Source organism: Varroa destructor, unplaced genomic scaffold (genome assembly GCF_002443255.2).
Source record: "Varroa destructor unplaced genomic scaffold, Vdes_3.0 BEIS01000005.1, whole genome shotgun sequence".
Classification (NCBI taxonomy): domain Eukaryota; kingdom Metazoa; phylum Arthropoda; class Arachnida; order Mesostigmata; family Varroidae; genus Varroa; species Varroa destructor.
The window spans coordinates 2,711,677-2,727,117 of record NW_019211458.1 but is presented as its reverse complement, the minus strand read 5'-3'; the positions used below and the strand labels follow the sequence as shown (position 1 = coordinate 2,727,117).

Here is a 15,441-nt window from a genome sequence, read left to right as displayed (position 1 = left end):
TATATATATAAGTTTATAAATACGATACTTGTGCGCCATGTGTACCTTCCGGAAACCCGCTATTACCGCTTCTCAAATAAAGTTAGATCGTGTGAAATTATGTCCAATTGGAAACCCTAGTCGTGTACTTCGGTTCCCCTCATTTACTCAGAAAGAACATTCCACTTGAGAGCTAATTAAAAGACACAAATTATTGCAAGAACTTTCATTATCAGCTTTTTAGATTTTTTTCTAACTTCGTTCGCAGTAAAACAAAATTATTATTCAATAGGGTACTTCAATATCCAATCTACTATTTAAAGTACTATATTCAAATATGCATTATTTTCAATTATATTCGATACCTAAAAAGTAAGCATTTTTTTTCTATAGGTGCAGTGCTGAAATTGACTAGTGGAGACTAAACGAACACTGGGGTACGTTTTTCTAAATTTTTTTCTTCTGAAGATGTACGCATAATGAATGAATTTGCGGTAAAGGCAAAACATTACCTTACAGAGTTAGCCGCCTACTAGATCCTTTTGATGCTTAGAATGTAGATAGCTAATTTTTTCACTGTCGTGGAATAATAAAATTAATGGGAAAGGCAATTTAAGCCTTATAAAATGTATTGTAGCAATCCTAAACTATACGTGTTCCCTATATAATTAAATAAAAGTAAGATACTTACCACATTTTCGAATTCCTTCATCATGAAACTAGCGTGTTCCTTCTTGCGCTGGCTTTTCGATCTGGAAGCTTCGATTCCAATAAGAAATGTGATGGCTTTGCGGTCTTTGAGCGAGTAGTACATTCGACATTTAGCAGGCTTACCATCACGACCCGCTCGGCCTGATTCTTGGTAAAAAGACTGAAACGAATCAAACCGCAATAAACTAAGGCTCGGTGATCGATGCAAGTTAGCGTTTAGTGCATACGAACCCGTGGGGAAGTTATATTATAACTAAGGTGACTGCAGATCAACTCGATGAAAGAAATATTGATGGAAACTAAAAAGGTATACAAAGCAATGGTTATAATAATAATAATAGAAAATATATATATAAGAGCACAAGGACCCACAGAGTTTTAGGGGTACAATAGCTAAATGCTGTTGGTCCTATATTGGCATTATTTTTACAAATTTCATTCGTTGATGCTACATCGCACTCAGCAGAAACGATGAAGCAGAAAACGCAAGGCAACGACTGCTTCCTTTCCGGTTGACCTTCAGCACTAGTCCTATTGCAGCTATCGTATTCTTCCATTGCAGGAATAGTGGATTGTCAATGACTAAAGTTACTCTTAACGAATACGACTCGTATTAATCTAAATTGAACCACATCTCAGATACAGATCTACACGGCTACGATAACCCCAGTGTAATTGCCCTGAGACGTAATTTTGAACCGCTAACCGATCTCCTTACTTTTTAACATTCCGAAAAGGGGCTAAGTATTTTAGAAAAGTCAAAACCTTCAGCCACGTACGTTGAGGAACGTCTTCAACAGAGCTATTTTTTAAAGCCGAAAAGGATTGCTGGACAATTAAAGATGCCACGTCTGCAATGCTGTGTAAAAAATGCCCCCCGGTTTCCATTAAAGAAATGTATGTCCAAAAAACCACGATGCAGCACGCCGCCAAATGAAACATACTAGAGAAAATCATAATTACTAGAATATAAGAGCTACTCAAAAAATAAAATATTTTTAAAATAAGGAACTTTGAACAAAATTCTCTTAAAAAAGGAAGTCCCACAAGAGAAAGACTGGCCAGTATTAGTATTATAATAGTAAAAGGACTTAAATTGCCGAGAAGCTCTACGTTACCAAACCTTGTCAGAATAATGATCCTATCTTTTAAGAATAATATGGCCTTAAATGATTGTATGGTTAGGTAAATGAAAAAATGCTAACTGATATCTACTGGAACAAATTATTATTATTGCAGCACCTAATTGATTTAAAGTTGATAAAATAATAATTTTTTAAAACCTATTTCGTAGGTAGACCTGAAACTAATATCATTAGATATTTCACCTATTGAGTTACAAGGATCGCATCAAACCAGGTTTTAAGTAGACACTTTTAGGCAAGCAAACCAGTACATGCACAAGGTTTTACGGCTCCGAGCCCATTTTATCGATAAATTAGCTAATCTGATTTGTTGATGTCACATCCATTCTAATGTAAACTACTACAACTTTGTCCCACCTACCCTGTTAACCTCTTGGAGTTATCCTGTTTTTTTCATTTATATATCCTTAAAGCGTCTTGTTGCTTAGCAACTGTTATTCATCAGCCTGTTCCAGTATTGCCGCATTTAAACACCATTCCACCCAATCCAGCATAAGTTATAATTCAAATGAAGTCTTTCTTCGCAACCCCGCTGGACGTCTCCAGTTAATATAGATCTGCTTTTCCGACTATGATGTTGTTTCAGTCATTTTGTAACTATCTTAGAGCAATCATCGTATTTCTCAGAAACCAGCTATATCTAATCCTATCTGTGTCTCAGTAGTTACCTTGGTATACCAACTTCGTTGATTTGCTGTATTAGTTTTGTTCCTTTTTGGTATAATTCAGCAGGTTCGCTGTTTTATTGAAAATGATCTGACGAATGAAAAAAAAAAAAGATCTTCAAAATATAAACCCAAACAAAATTTGCATCATCTCCATGCTTAAGGTCAACATTCGACCAAAGCCTTCTCTTAAGATTTTAGTAAATCCAAACTCATAGGGTTACCATTGGGTAACTATTGTCTTGTTATGCTGTCAATAGTATAGCGTCGCCTTCTCACTGAAAAGTTCCTGTGATTCCAAAATCCTATTACACAGATCTCGTTTTTGCAACGCCATTTATCCGCTCGTTAGTTTCCAATCCGTCCACATACGGTTTAATACAAATCCTATGCCTCTTTCGTAAAAGGATGTAAATAGCTGTTCTTTTTGCGAGCCCGTTTTTGTGCTTATCTTTTTGGGCTACAAAAATTTGGTTTTCAATGCTAACTTTTCAGAAATGTTTAATGTTCTTCAAACTATGTATTTAAACTATCACCACAATCGAGCGTACTTTAGGACTGAATTCTATTACCTCATAAAAACCCAATTAAAGCAAGCATTTTTCTTAGGCCATTTTAGGAAAACAAACCACAAAAACTTACGAGTATACTCAGACTGTTTGTTTTATAATATAGATAGAAAAGGCCTAGTCCTAAGCTGAAATCGTTCTTCTTTGAATTTGTTGATGCCTAACATTACGTAAACAATAAACTATAAGTGAGGTATACAACAATAATGATCCTTTTAAAATTATCCTGCTTTACCTTTTCCATTATCCTGCACAATTATCTCATTTTCGCAATACAGTATCCTTGTCGTTGTTGATTAGGTAATCAATTTGTGACCATAAAAAATGAATGAGTTTGTCCTACAAGTTGTTTCAATTCAAGTTCCAATTCCGTTCGGAGTAATCCTTGCCGAGTGAAACACATTTATATCATATGTTTCTTTCCAGTCCTTAAAACAATTTCTAAATGTGATCGTCGGGCTGCCTCTCAGCTCTATTGCTGTTCGTTTTTTTTTTCGTATTTATTCTACTCTGTCGAAACGCTTTCCCTTCAGACTTTTCTCTCATTCTGGAAATAGGAAAAGGTTGCAGTGGAGGACCTGTGATGAATACAGGAGCTGGAAGGACACAAACAGGTCGAGTTTTGTTTTCAAAAACTGCTGTTAGAAGAACAAAATTTGGGCCAGTGCATTGTCTTGACGGAGGATCCAAGATAGCTCTTTCATCGAATAAATTCGTGCAACCTTTAACTTTTTGATAGTACTTCTTAAAAAGACCATACAGCCGAACGGGGTGAATTCATAGAAAGCGATTCACCAACACTTGAAGAAAACTATAAGAGACGCCTTGATTTTGCATCTGAATTGTGCGACTTTTTTCAGTTGGGGTCGTTTTGAACCAATACCCGGAGAATCGTGTTTTGATCTCTTCGTCCCAGCCATATATCCACGTCTAGTCACCCGTAATCGCGTTTTCCAGAAGTGCCAAAAGGTTTTCTTGGTACACTCTTTTGTCATACGATTTTTCACCTGGTGAACATTCAATTTTTTCATACAAACTTTATTCAAATGCTTCTGACACTTAAACGGTCGATCGAAATAGTCCAGCATGAGTCCTGCGATTGTCCTGGGCTACTGTCACATCCCTTCGGGATGAAGATCGTCCTCGATGGACTACACACTTCGACGGATTAACCATTTGTTGTACTTGAGTGTTACTTAGTACATGGCCTCCGCAGGCATTCTGCGACATCCACAGGATATCTGTGTGGCTATTTCTATTTTTTTAATATGAAACCGAATGCAGGTTTATTCCATTTGGGAAGAATCGCAGAAATCTCAATACATCGACTTAATTTCTCCAGAAAACTGAACCGTGCATCGGATTATTACGGAATTTCACTTTTGTGTAACAGAAGTTTTGCTCTTTTTGCCAAAGAAAAGGGTATCATTAACGACCATCCATTGACGCGAAAATTCGAATTACCCATGTATTTCTGAGCAAAAAATTGTTTACGAACTTCATAGGCGTTACACCCGATCTAACGTATGTGTTGCACTAGTTTTTGCCATTTCGTTAAAGCGTTCATCTAATTCGAGTGATTCCGTAGCTTAATGCAAATTATTTATTACTCTGTCTTAGTGTCCCGGGTCTAAGCTGATCTATAATTACGTCACCTCAATGCCGTGGTTCGTATAATTTACTTTTCTCTTGCAATTAACCCGTCTCTCAAGTTTTAGGTAAAAATAACAAATTTCCCGACACTCACTCCACTTTTCAAGCGAACAGGCCAACACAACTAGATACACACACACAATACAATAAAATACAAATAAAAAGGATGGACAGATCACGTGAAATTCCCAATACTAAAATGACGTCAGCGGTTTGGTTTGTCTAGTGTTATAAGATATCTTAAATTACTAAAGGTAGAGTAAATAAGTAAAAAAATGTGAAATAACAAACCTTGAGACTCTTGGAAGGGCTCCAATGAGCAATGAAGCGCACTGTCGACTTGTCAATTCCCATCCCAAAGGAAATTGTGGCAGCGATAACGCAGTACTTGCCTGCAACAAATTATGTGCGTTCAATTCAAGGCTTACAGTCACTAGATTTTGAAATCAGGAGTAGCGTAATCTATGTTATCACATTTACCAAGTTTATAGAATTTGGTTAACTTATTTGTTTAATTTCAGCCTCTAGCCATTCCTGGACCTCAGTGGTGCTTATTTCAACTAATTTATTTATCTAACAACTTAGGTAAAGGGTAAAACCAGGTGTTACCCTTAAACGCTAGTCCGGATGGCTCTGGTCACTAATTAGCACCGAACGATTTGTGTCTCTTATTTGTCGAAAACTTTTCCCTCATACGGCTCCTAAAAACTTTTACGCAGCCACGTCAGCCCTGAACTAGTAATTTTTTTTGCACAACCCAATTTTCTTTATTTTCAATAAAAGCATGCATCAGTACTATTTATGGCCCTCTATCATTTGGATGGTGATTTATTTATTCTGTTATAAAGTCTCCATTAGCAGTTGCCAAAGTGTTAACACAATTTTCCTTCTAACTTATAGAGATTTAAAGAATGGTAACATGTCCGTTAAGTCTAATGGACGACAAAAAGCCTTCCACTTTTGTATTTTTACCACCATGATTCTTACGATGTTAGGTTAAACGTTGTCTTGCAATAAGAGTGGTTTACCTTTATTCATCAATCTGGGTTATTTAACGCGGAACTGATTCATCAACAATCACCTGGTGGTCTTTCAGGGTAGCCAATTCAAAATGTCCTTTCTGAATTTTTTCAACGAACATATCACGAGGCTTTGACCAGTCAATTCTTCATCGAACATAATGTTGATATAGTCACCTATTTCCACTGCTGTAATTCACAGACTGAACTCACATTCATAAAATTCAGTCTTCCTTAGCTTACTTCATCTCAAAAATAGAAGAATAAAGCAGCATGGTTGTAAAATCGTGCTATCTTGAAAGACGCAAGTAACGTTTATCGCATTTCGCTCCCAACGATCGAATATTATAAGGTTTATATATAACAAAAGATAAGGTTTAGTGTTGAAGAACCCGTCCAGTCAGGTTTTAAATTCCTTTCCTTTCCACTAATCGGAAACGGTCTTTATATGGCGGGCGTAAGAGAATTTTCAGTCAAACTTTTGTAGAGCTGTATTTACAATTTTTGTTCTGGGTGGCCTGGAACGGGATGACTTGACCTTTTCAGTCGTGTTGTTTCTGCTGGTGACCTCGTTCACTGAGTACATTTATACCATATACAGATCCCCGTTAATCGTCTTGTTCTCCTCAAGCATTCCCAATGTATAAACGCAAGTTAATCTCTTGTAGATACAGGAGTCTGGCTTAACTTCGGGATTAGACCTATTGCCAGAAGCTACTCATTATTTTCTCTGCCTTACAGCGATGTGGGATGACCGTTCTTCGACACCGGTTATAGAAACCTATCATTGTCACTACCTGTTGCATAGTGCCAAGCGATTCGTCGAGGAACCTAACAAGAGAGAAATTTAACAATTATTAATTAAAAACAATGAGGCCCCTAAGTACTGACTAAATCCTTTGGATCAAAGGTGCTTATTGATACTTTTTTTTAGTCATGACTGTAATTCGCCTTCTAGCCCGATTCACAAAGTATACTCCAGCCGTCTTTCTTGAACAGGCCTTTAATCGGGCCTTATCGACCTTGAACGTCCGATCGGGACGAGGCGCACTCACCAGGTCCAAGATGCCGATCTCTAACTTTGCAAACCAATTTTGAACGGTCCTTTCAGTTTTAGAGTTATCGCTAAACGTTGCTGCTTGACCTTGACAAGAACCCAAGTCAAGCACGTGTCAAAAATATAGCCTCATTTTACTTGGAGCTTCCATCTCTGGGGGGGGGGGGGGGTAAATATGAAATTCTGTTCACTGCACTGTTAAATTACAACGGCCTTACAAGAGAAAAGGAGCACTTTCCAATAGCACATAAAAGTAGACAAAGGGTGGAAAAGTAAAAAGGGAAATTAGAAAGCGTTCAAAGCCAACCGAAAATCCTTGTCTTCGAAGCCGATAAATTTTTGTCGCGGCCAATAAAGGAATACATATATAGGCCGGTCGAAAAGTCTCTCATCTCACCATTTGCTGAAGTAGCAGTAGGTATGCAAACCACTGGAATAAAAAACCGATTTAACCGGGCAGTACATTCGTAATTAGAACATTAGCTGCTATAATACAATACTATGCTATAAGCATATTACAGAATATAATATTAACAAGGTGTATTTTGAAACCAATGGATCTAAGTTGAACTACCGTGCCTAGTTAACTGGCAATTTCTCATTATACCTCTTGAGTACGCCGCATGCGTGCACACCCATACGTAAGTTTTTGTTTTTCCAAATTTGATGCCAACAAGTCCGCGGATCAAGCACAGTAAAGCTCGTCGCCTGTCGTGAAGGGTCTCTTTACAGATTTAGCCAGCTTTGAAACGTTTCTCTTATTTTACTGTAGTTCGAGAGATAAAGTTGCTGCCGATTCGGCAAAACTTAAATCGAATTATTCTGATATACCATTTAAATGACCACAGTAGCTTTTTTTTTTTTGTATAAGGTACGTAGAAAATTGTGCATTCATAGTGTGCAATTTTTTTCCATTCCCACCAAACATATGGCGTCATCTGCTCTGCCACCAGTGTGGGCCTCGTCACAGATAATGGAGCACATTTTTTTTATCTGCACATTACTGTCGTATGTGATTCACTTTTACCACTTACGATCAGCTGCTTCAAAAATGACTAGACTTCATTGTGTTTTCGCGTACGATTAGATAAATTATTTTGCGTGAGTTCGTATGTACGCGGGTTTTTTTTTTTTTGTTTTTAATTTTCGATTTGAAACTAGTTTGTAGTAAGTGTGTAGTTCCTTGGCAAATCAATGGTATCGGTCTTGTTCAACTTCTTTCGTAATTGGTGTACCACTACAAGGAACATATCCTTCATATCGGCATTTTCGAAACAAAACCATCTTTGTGTCGTTTTTTTCCAATAACGCATCTTGATCATGAATAGCACAATTTTTTGTGAGTCCGGCCGTGTTTTAAAGCCGTGTCTTAATTAAATTATAAAATATTGAACATTCTTGTAAGAATTTCACTCATCTTCAAGACGTTCATTTTCAGTTTAAATAGAATAACTTGAACGATTTTAGCGTATCTACTGCTACCAAAACCCAGCTTTAAAGCGACAGCAGAGATGACCCTCGTACTTGAAATATGTGATATTAATGCCGTCAAGCTAGAAATGATAACTACATTTTCGACAATCCGATAGCTATTACATTTGAGACGTAGTAAGTAGGTGTAGGGTGTAAATACGTAGCTTTTTTATAAAACGTGAAAGATTGAAATCAGCTCCCGAATTACGTGCCATGATCATGAGTTCTGTTGCAATAGACACGCTGTTAATTATTTTGAAAGTCATACTTCGTAGGCTGGGCCTGGAAGGTACCCGCGACAATTTTCTCAAACAATAAGCAGACCGTTCATTGACCATTAGCTGGCCATCGGTGGAGCCATTAGTCGTTGTGAGACCTGTAAGACCTTGTTCCCTAGGAAGTCCTCTGCTACTTTTAATCTGCAGTAACATCTAAACGGTATCCTCGGTAAGACAGGTATCCTCGTGTATGACTCCATTGACTGAAACGAAGTATTGCTTACGTTTATCCAGGAAATCTAGCGCTGAACCTTTGCAACGGACGTGGATAATTAAAAATGACTGCGAAATGAATCAAATAGGATATTCGCTTTTATTTAGTTGTTGGTGTAATGGAGCTATGTTCGCAGCAGGCTTAAGGTTACTGAACAGTTAAGCTTTTTTAACAGCGACAGCTCTGAACGTCAGTCGGCTCCCATAATAATACTAAGCAAGCAGAGAAAACCGAATTTGCGATTTGTCTCTCCTTACGCGACACTTTTAAATTCCGTTTCCGTACAAACTAAATGCTTTAATTCAGCAACCAATTCAAGCCCAACGCAAAAGTTTTCACAACATGTGGCACCTTATGACGAAATCAGCTTTTGCTGGTACTAGTCTCCCGTATTAATTGCAGACGTTGACCAGTGCCTTAAATCGTTGAGTGAGTATTTTCGGTTTCCGTTGGAGGGCGAAACTGGCAGCGTTATAAGATAAAACTCAAATTAGCTGTACAGAAACCTGCAAGCTCAACGCCTAACAAAATTCATCAGTCGTTTGGTGCCATTTTGCCCTCCTGCTCACAGGAGAGCGCAATCTTTCTTTTGGAAAAACCCTCAAAAGGCTTTGCTTTATTATCGCACAACTACCGATAGCTACTGTAGAAAAACACAAGATTAGATAAACGCTTCTTCTCTGTCGTGCGATGTGAAAATATTTGCTGATTTCAACAATCCTATACAGCGTTCGTATAGGAAATGTTGCTTATTCGTTGTTTGCATTAACAAGCCATGTTTCTTGCATTCTTGTATTGCGGCGAGCTCGCCGGCGTTAAATACTTATGTACCATCGTTATGGCTTCAGACGTTCTCAAGCAGCCTTAGTCTTTTATGATTAATATTTTATGATAACTTATGTTTCAAATTAAAATTCTAGTATAAAAATAAGGTATAAGATTCTTCTTCAAAGTTATGTCCTATACATTGTATAGGATTTGGCTTGCTTAAACGCCCAAAGACGATTTCCCATAGATGTACATCTGCAGATCTTACTGAAGAGCGTCGTAACTATATGCGTATATGGATCGTGCTTTAGAGTATCCTGATATTTCCGGTTCAGGGCAAGTTACTTAACTGCACTGAGCTCTTTGTAAAGAAAAACTATCACCCAACAGTTAAAGACAGGCTCCAATCGGCCACATTTTCTACTTAGCATCACAAATGGCATATGTTAAACAATCGTTCCTGTCATTGTTATCCTCAGTTATGCTTAAAACTCAGGTTTCAAAAGAGGTGTAATCAGAAGGACTGTCGCAGGGATTGGCGGTTGAAGTACCGTCATATAACGAGTGTAGAATCCGGAAGAGCGGAAGGCAGCTTTCTTAATCGCTCACATATATAACTTAAAATGAAAATTGCATGAATCTATTTTTAGATGGATTTCTGTTGATACACCGTTGACATACTATTACATACAGTGTAACTGTCACTCGACCGAGTGCTTTAAAATAGGCGCGTTTTTAATTAGAGAAGAGCCATTTAACTGTCTTTGTGAACAAGATTTTACATCGGTTAAGGGACCTTGTCTTTGAAAGATCAGAAAAACAAGTTTTAGCTTGTCTACTAAATCTACTCCTGAGGGGTGACTAAGAAGCCAGCTTTTCATCAAATGGCTTTTTCTTCATGAAAAAAAAATTGTAAGTCAACGTTTCATATTGGTAAAATACGCGTGGTTTTCTGTTTTTAGCACAGCGTTAATTCATGCTTTTGCTACAGTGTAAATAACACTTGATTCAATTTGTTTTAAAAACATTTTGTATCCTCAAAAAAAGTAGCATGACACGGTAACACATATAATTTTAGATGTAATCGACTAAAACCGAAACATGCACGTGCTAAACAGCAACGGTAAGAATTTTTCATCGGAAAAGTACTTCGTATGGCCAAAAATTTCGTGTTTAAGCACTTACGATATTCCAGCCTATGAGAGAGTTTCTTAGTTTAAATATGAGCAGAAAGCATCTGTCTGATTTTTACTATTTTCGACTCGTATTTAAAATTCTCGTCAGTAACACACATCGTCATTTATAAACATCTTCAGATTTTAATACCAGTTGTTCTAGTAATACTCTTCAATGAGTTTTGGTGCCCGTTAAGCCTATCTTCTATTGAGGACCTGCTACATTGGCGTATGGGAACCTTCCCTATATTTCTCGAAAGACGCATAGTAGGCGATAATTTGGATTCCAAGCAAGAATAATTCTACCACCAGCGACCGATTAACATGGCACAAAATAAAATCAGCGAAAAGATTTTCACTTATGGGGTCGCATAAAATATCCATTGAGCTGACTCTAGTAAACTGAAGTCTTTGCTCATCAATAAATCAATGTTTGTGTAGTAACATTTCTTAAAATAATAAACCAGGCCAACGTTAATGAGATGTAGAACCTCAATGAGCACACTTGAGGGAACAAAAATTAAAAAAAGTCCAGAACCGCAGAGTTCGAATGGTACCCTGCCCACCCTCACGTAATGACCTCTCTAGCATTTTTATTTTTAATGGAGCTAAAAAAAAAATAAAACTACGTAAAACTTAGAGGGTGCTCATTTTTGGTGAATCTGAAAAAATCGCCGAAATATGATTAAACAGAGTTTGAATAAAATGAGCAGCGTGTTAAGTCCATTTAATACGAACTTGCCCACACAGCTGAAATAAACTGTTTTTATAATCTTAAGATACGTTGCTTTTAATAGATCTCGCAATGGCAACCCAGTCATAAGCTATAGCTACAAACAACGCAGAGAAATGCATCTACAGTTATGAGGTAGAGGATGCGTCTTACAATTTCGGCAGCCATATCCAACAAGTTAGCAGGCATTTAAGACCAAAGATAAGCTTTTTAACTCCGCATATAATAGTTACAACAAACAGGCCCAAAATATGCGTACAAAGTCGTACTTCAGCTAGAATCTAAATCACATATTGATATGTATTGGGTTTATTTACGTATCATTTTACCGCAAGACTTTAGGTGTAGAAGTATTTACCAAAGAAGAAATTTATATTTAATCTTTATTACTGACCATTCATCCAGCCATCTTGTGCCTCCGTTCTCTCAGCAGCCTTCATACCTGCGTGATACGCACTACTCGCGAGACCTATAATGGCAAGAAACAAGGAAAACTATTAAAATATTTTGCCCTCTGTGAATAATACCTTACTGTAGTCCCACAATTTTAACGGTATCTAATATTTTGATTAATCAATTTCATTTTAGATGCCGCTAACGTGGTAAAAGTGTTGTACGCTATCAACGTAAAGATTGCGTTTTGTAAAAAAATTTGCGTAAAAATTTGTAAAGAACGCGGGCAGACATTTAGAGATATTATGCTACGTGTATCAGTACCACTTTTCTATTTAAAAAAAAAACAGTCAACTCAGCACCCTGATTTGGCTAACTTCACTTTCATGTTGACTTCTTTTTTAATTCTTGGGTAGAAAGATTAGTGCTTGAAATGCTTCATTCACAATAAATTGGTTTTCTCTATTATTGCCAACATCTATACAATGTCAATCAACATTTTTTCAATAAAAATGTTGTAGAAATTTTCCAGTAATAAAAAGTCATTTAAATATCTGTCTTAAATACCTTAACTAGGGCTTTATTTGTGGTTGCACGCGAGGGGACGGACCTCAGGACTCGTGTCCCGCATTCTGTTCCTGTTCGTAGGTTTGTAGGATATTCTTGAATATCGAAAAGGTGTTCTTAAACTGACAATTTATCGTATTTGATTTTATGATAAGCTCACATAAGATTTTAGTTAGGAATAGTAAATATCCTCCGGTAGATACACATCTTTCATATTACACTAATTTACTTATAACTCAACATGTTCGAAAAAATCGCTTTCGATCAAACTTCCGAAGTACACGTTCTAGAATCACTAATTTCGCTATTGCGATGGCCATGAAGAGCCAAATCGGAGTGTTCGAGTTGGCGAAAGGTGTTACCAATGTTAGGCCGATCATAAGTTTAAAAATAGCTTTACCAAATTTCTGAAGTTCGACTGCTACATCGTAGCAGTCTTGCCGTGTTCTGCAGTACACGATTCCACAACCCCGCATTTGTGGCTCCTCGTCTTGCCAACATGGCCCTGTAGAGACATGGCTAATGTCAATAATAGATTATAATAGTTATACTACTTATTACAATCGTATAATGATTTTTTGTTATAAATCATGTATCCTTTGTTAAGTTAATTGAATGCTAGTAACGGTTAATTTATGGAAAATAGTTTTAAATCATTAAGGCATGTTTTTAAAATCAAACGAAAAATAATGAAAGTTCTTGGTACATATTTAAAGAAGAGCTGCAAGACCCTCCAGAATATATACGGTGCGTTACGTTTAAGTGCTTCAGATTTGTTGCATCTACAGTAAATATTACTAGAACTTAACCGCTTGAGGGATTCCTGAGAAATTTAACTAGCATGTCAATCAGTGAAAATCAGGCGTCCCGTACAGGCTAGCACTTTGAACTTATCTTTTGTCTACATCTTTCGAAAATTGAAATACCTGGTAGTTTTTTCTCATTCTAAATTAAGATTGCTATATCATCCCTGTTTCCCTCTTCTTCGGAAAAACAAAGAGGTAGCATGGTAGTCCCCTTTTCTATCTCAACCGAACAAAAGTTACATTTTCAACCCAACTTTAAAAAATAAATAGATGCAATACAGGCTTCTAATTTTTAATTTCGCTTTTTTTTTTAAATTTTTAACCAAGATTGATAGAACTCAGGTTTTGATGATCGCCTAGACTCCTGCAATTTTTGCATCTTTAAATTCAGTAGATTTCTAAGATGTCTAACTTATGTTTTGCAATAATCGTTGTCATTGTCTGAACTAGACAGGGTTTACTGTCAGTTCCAAAATACTTTTCTTATAATATACTTTTAGTATTTAAACTCTCTATTCAGTTGTAGAGAGTTCAGAGAAGAAGCTCCATGGATCCTAGATTGTGGATTTGGTGTAAGTACGGAAGTTAGCCATTATACCGTCAATTAGACAGCGCTAACGAACGTTGCCTAAGCGTCAACAGGGGACTGACATCTCCAGCTAGATTTTAAAGAGATGAACATAAATATCGACTACACTTTTATGCAGCTTTGCAAAAATTTTTTCGTACGTTGTGTTTTTTACGCTTCATAAGAAGCAAGAGAGTCATTTATTGTAGTTTTAGATATTATGGAAGTATCTTTTTCGTTAGATATTTCGAAAAATTGTATAAATGTATTCCTCATTGATCTAATAAGCGCCTGCTATTCTTTTTTACAATAATTTATGCAACGTAACATGTAAATATTAGTCTACTGATGTAGTGCCTCTTAAGAACAGTGAAATAAAATTCGCCTGTAACTTTATTTGGATTTGAGACAGTAGAAGCTACTAGCGCCGTATGAGCTACCTATTCCCTCCTCCACTCAGCTTACAGAAATAATGAGATCTATTTAAACTGCCCCTGCTAGAAACAAACCAAGTGCTTCGATGATGAAGTCCTTGAGGTGTTGAAATTCTTCGCCTCTCATCGTATCCTTGTAATACACATCGTAGAAAAGGTTCTTTCGAAAGGACGAAGTTCTGATTGTAACGACATTTTGCAACTTTAGCGAAGAAATAATTTTCTCCTCGTCCCTTTTCGATGCGGTTGCAGTAAGTGCTGCCTATTGGGTAAATAGAAGCCAAAATACAGTAAGTACTGGGGAATACTAAATCAAGTTCTGTTAGCTGAGAAGCACAGGTACTAAACAAAAAGACATGCACCAGACAATGTCCTAATAATTCAGATATATAGAAGTCGAGTTCCTGCATATAGGGTGCGGCATTGAGTGTTTGTATTCAATAAAGCTGCGTTTCTACTGTAGAATAACGACCGGAATGTAATTGCATCAGAAGTTCAAAGGAAGCGTGAGACTTTTTGTTAGGTGTATGTCCACGTGAGAATCACAGAAATGGTACATTTGACACGTTTATGGTTAACGTTGAATCATAGCATGAGTAATGTAGCTTGTTCTTCAAATGTTCTTTTTACGTCTACTGTGTTTGTTTACTCTTAATTTATATTCGAAGGTGTAGTGAACGGAGTTTCGCCTTGAGTTGAAGATGCAAAGAGTGATCTTCCGGGTGGGAAATAAGCGTATTCTGGGCACCCACTATAATCACTTTTTACCAAGGTGACAAAGGTGCCAAAGCAGTTCGGGATATTTGTGCCGCGGACGGCAAGAGCTCTTTGACTAAAAGGACTGCTCGAAGGAATCTGCTAAGTTTAAAGGATCTTGGATCTGGAAGATGTATATTCCATATTCTTCAGGTTTCCCGCCAACGAATTACTCTTTTTTCCGATCACCAACGAATGAAACTCTTGAAAGTGTATTTATCAGTAGGTAGGGTCTAAGAGAAACTGGCGAGACGAATTGTTTAACATCAGACTGGAAAATATCTAATCCATAATGAATAAACTGGTTGAGAAATGGGAAAACATAGTAAAACTTATATTAGCATAATTGTAAGGCTTTCCTAATATTTTTGCCTTTATTGTAAAAACATAATGCATGGTGTTTAACCAAGATAGGCTCAACATACTGAGCAGATAATTTTTCAACTTGCTGATGTTTCAGAGATCATCCACCGTGTTT

At 37.0% G+C, this 15,441-nt stretch overlaps 1 protein-coding gene across 4 annotated transcripts in view; it reads right to left on the bottom strand.

Moving 5' to 3' along the window:
- Window positions 1-15,441, bottom strand: part of LOC111251294 (ATP-dependent DNA helicase Q5-like) — a 68,867-nt gene that overhangs the window by 38,824 nt on the left and 14,602 nt on the right. For all 4 annotated transcript variants that reach the window (XM_022807735.2, XM_086991657.1, XM_086991658.1 and 1 more), the window contains 5 exons: window positions 14,283-14,469; window positions 12,800-12,904; window positions 11,834-11,908; window positions 5,014-5,114; window positions 671-850 (listed from right to left, as the gene is read on the bottom strand). In XM_022807735.2, the coding sequence (XP_022663470.1) occupies window positions 671-850; window positions 5,014-5,114; window positions 11,834-11,908; window positions 12,800-12,904; window positions 14,283-14,469 (648 nt within the window). The remainder of the gene's footprint in view (window positions 1-670; window positions 851-5,013; window positions 5,115-11,833; window positions 11,909-12,799; window positions 12,905-14,282; window positions 14,470-15,441) is intronic.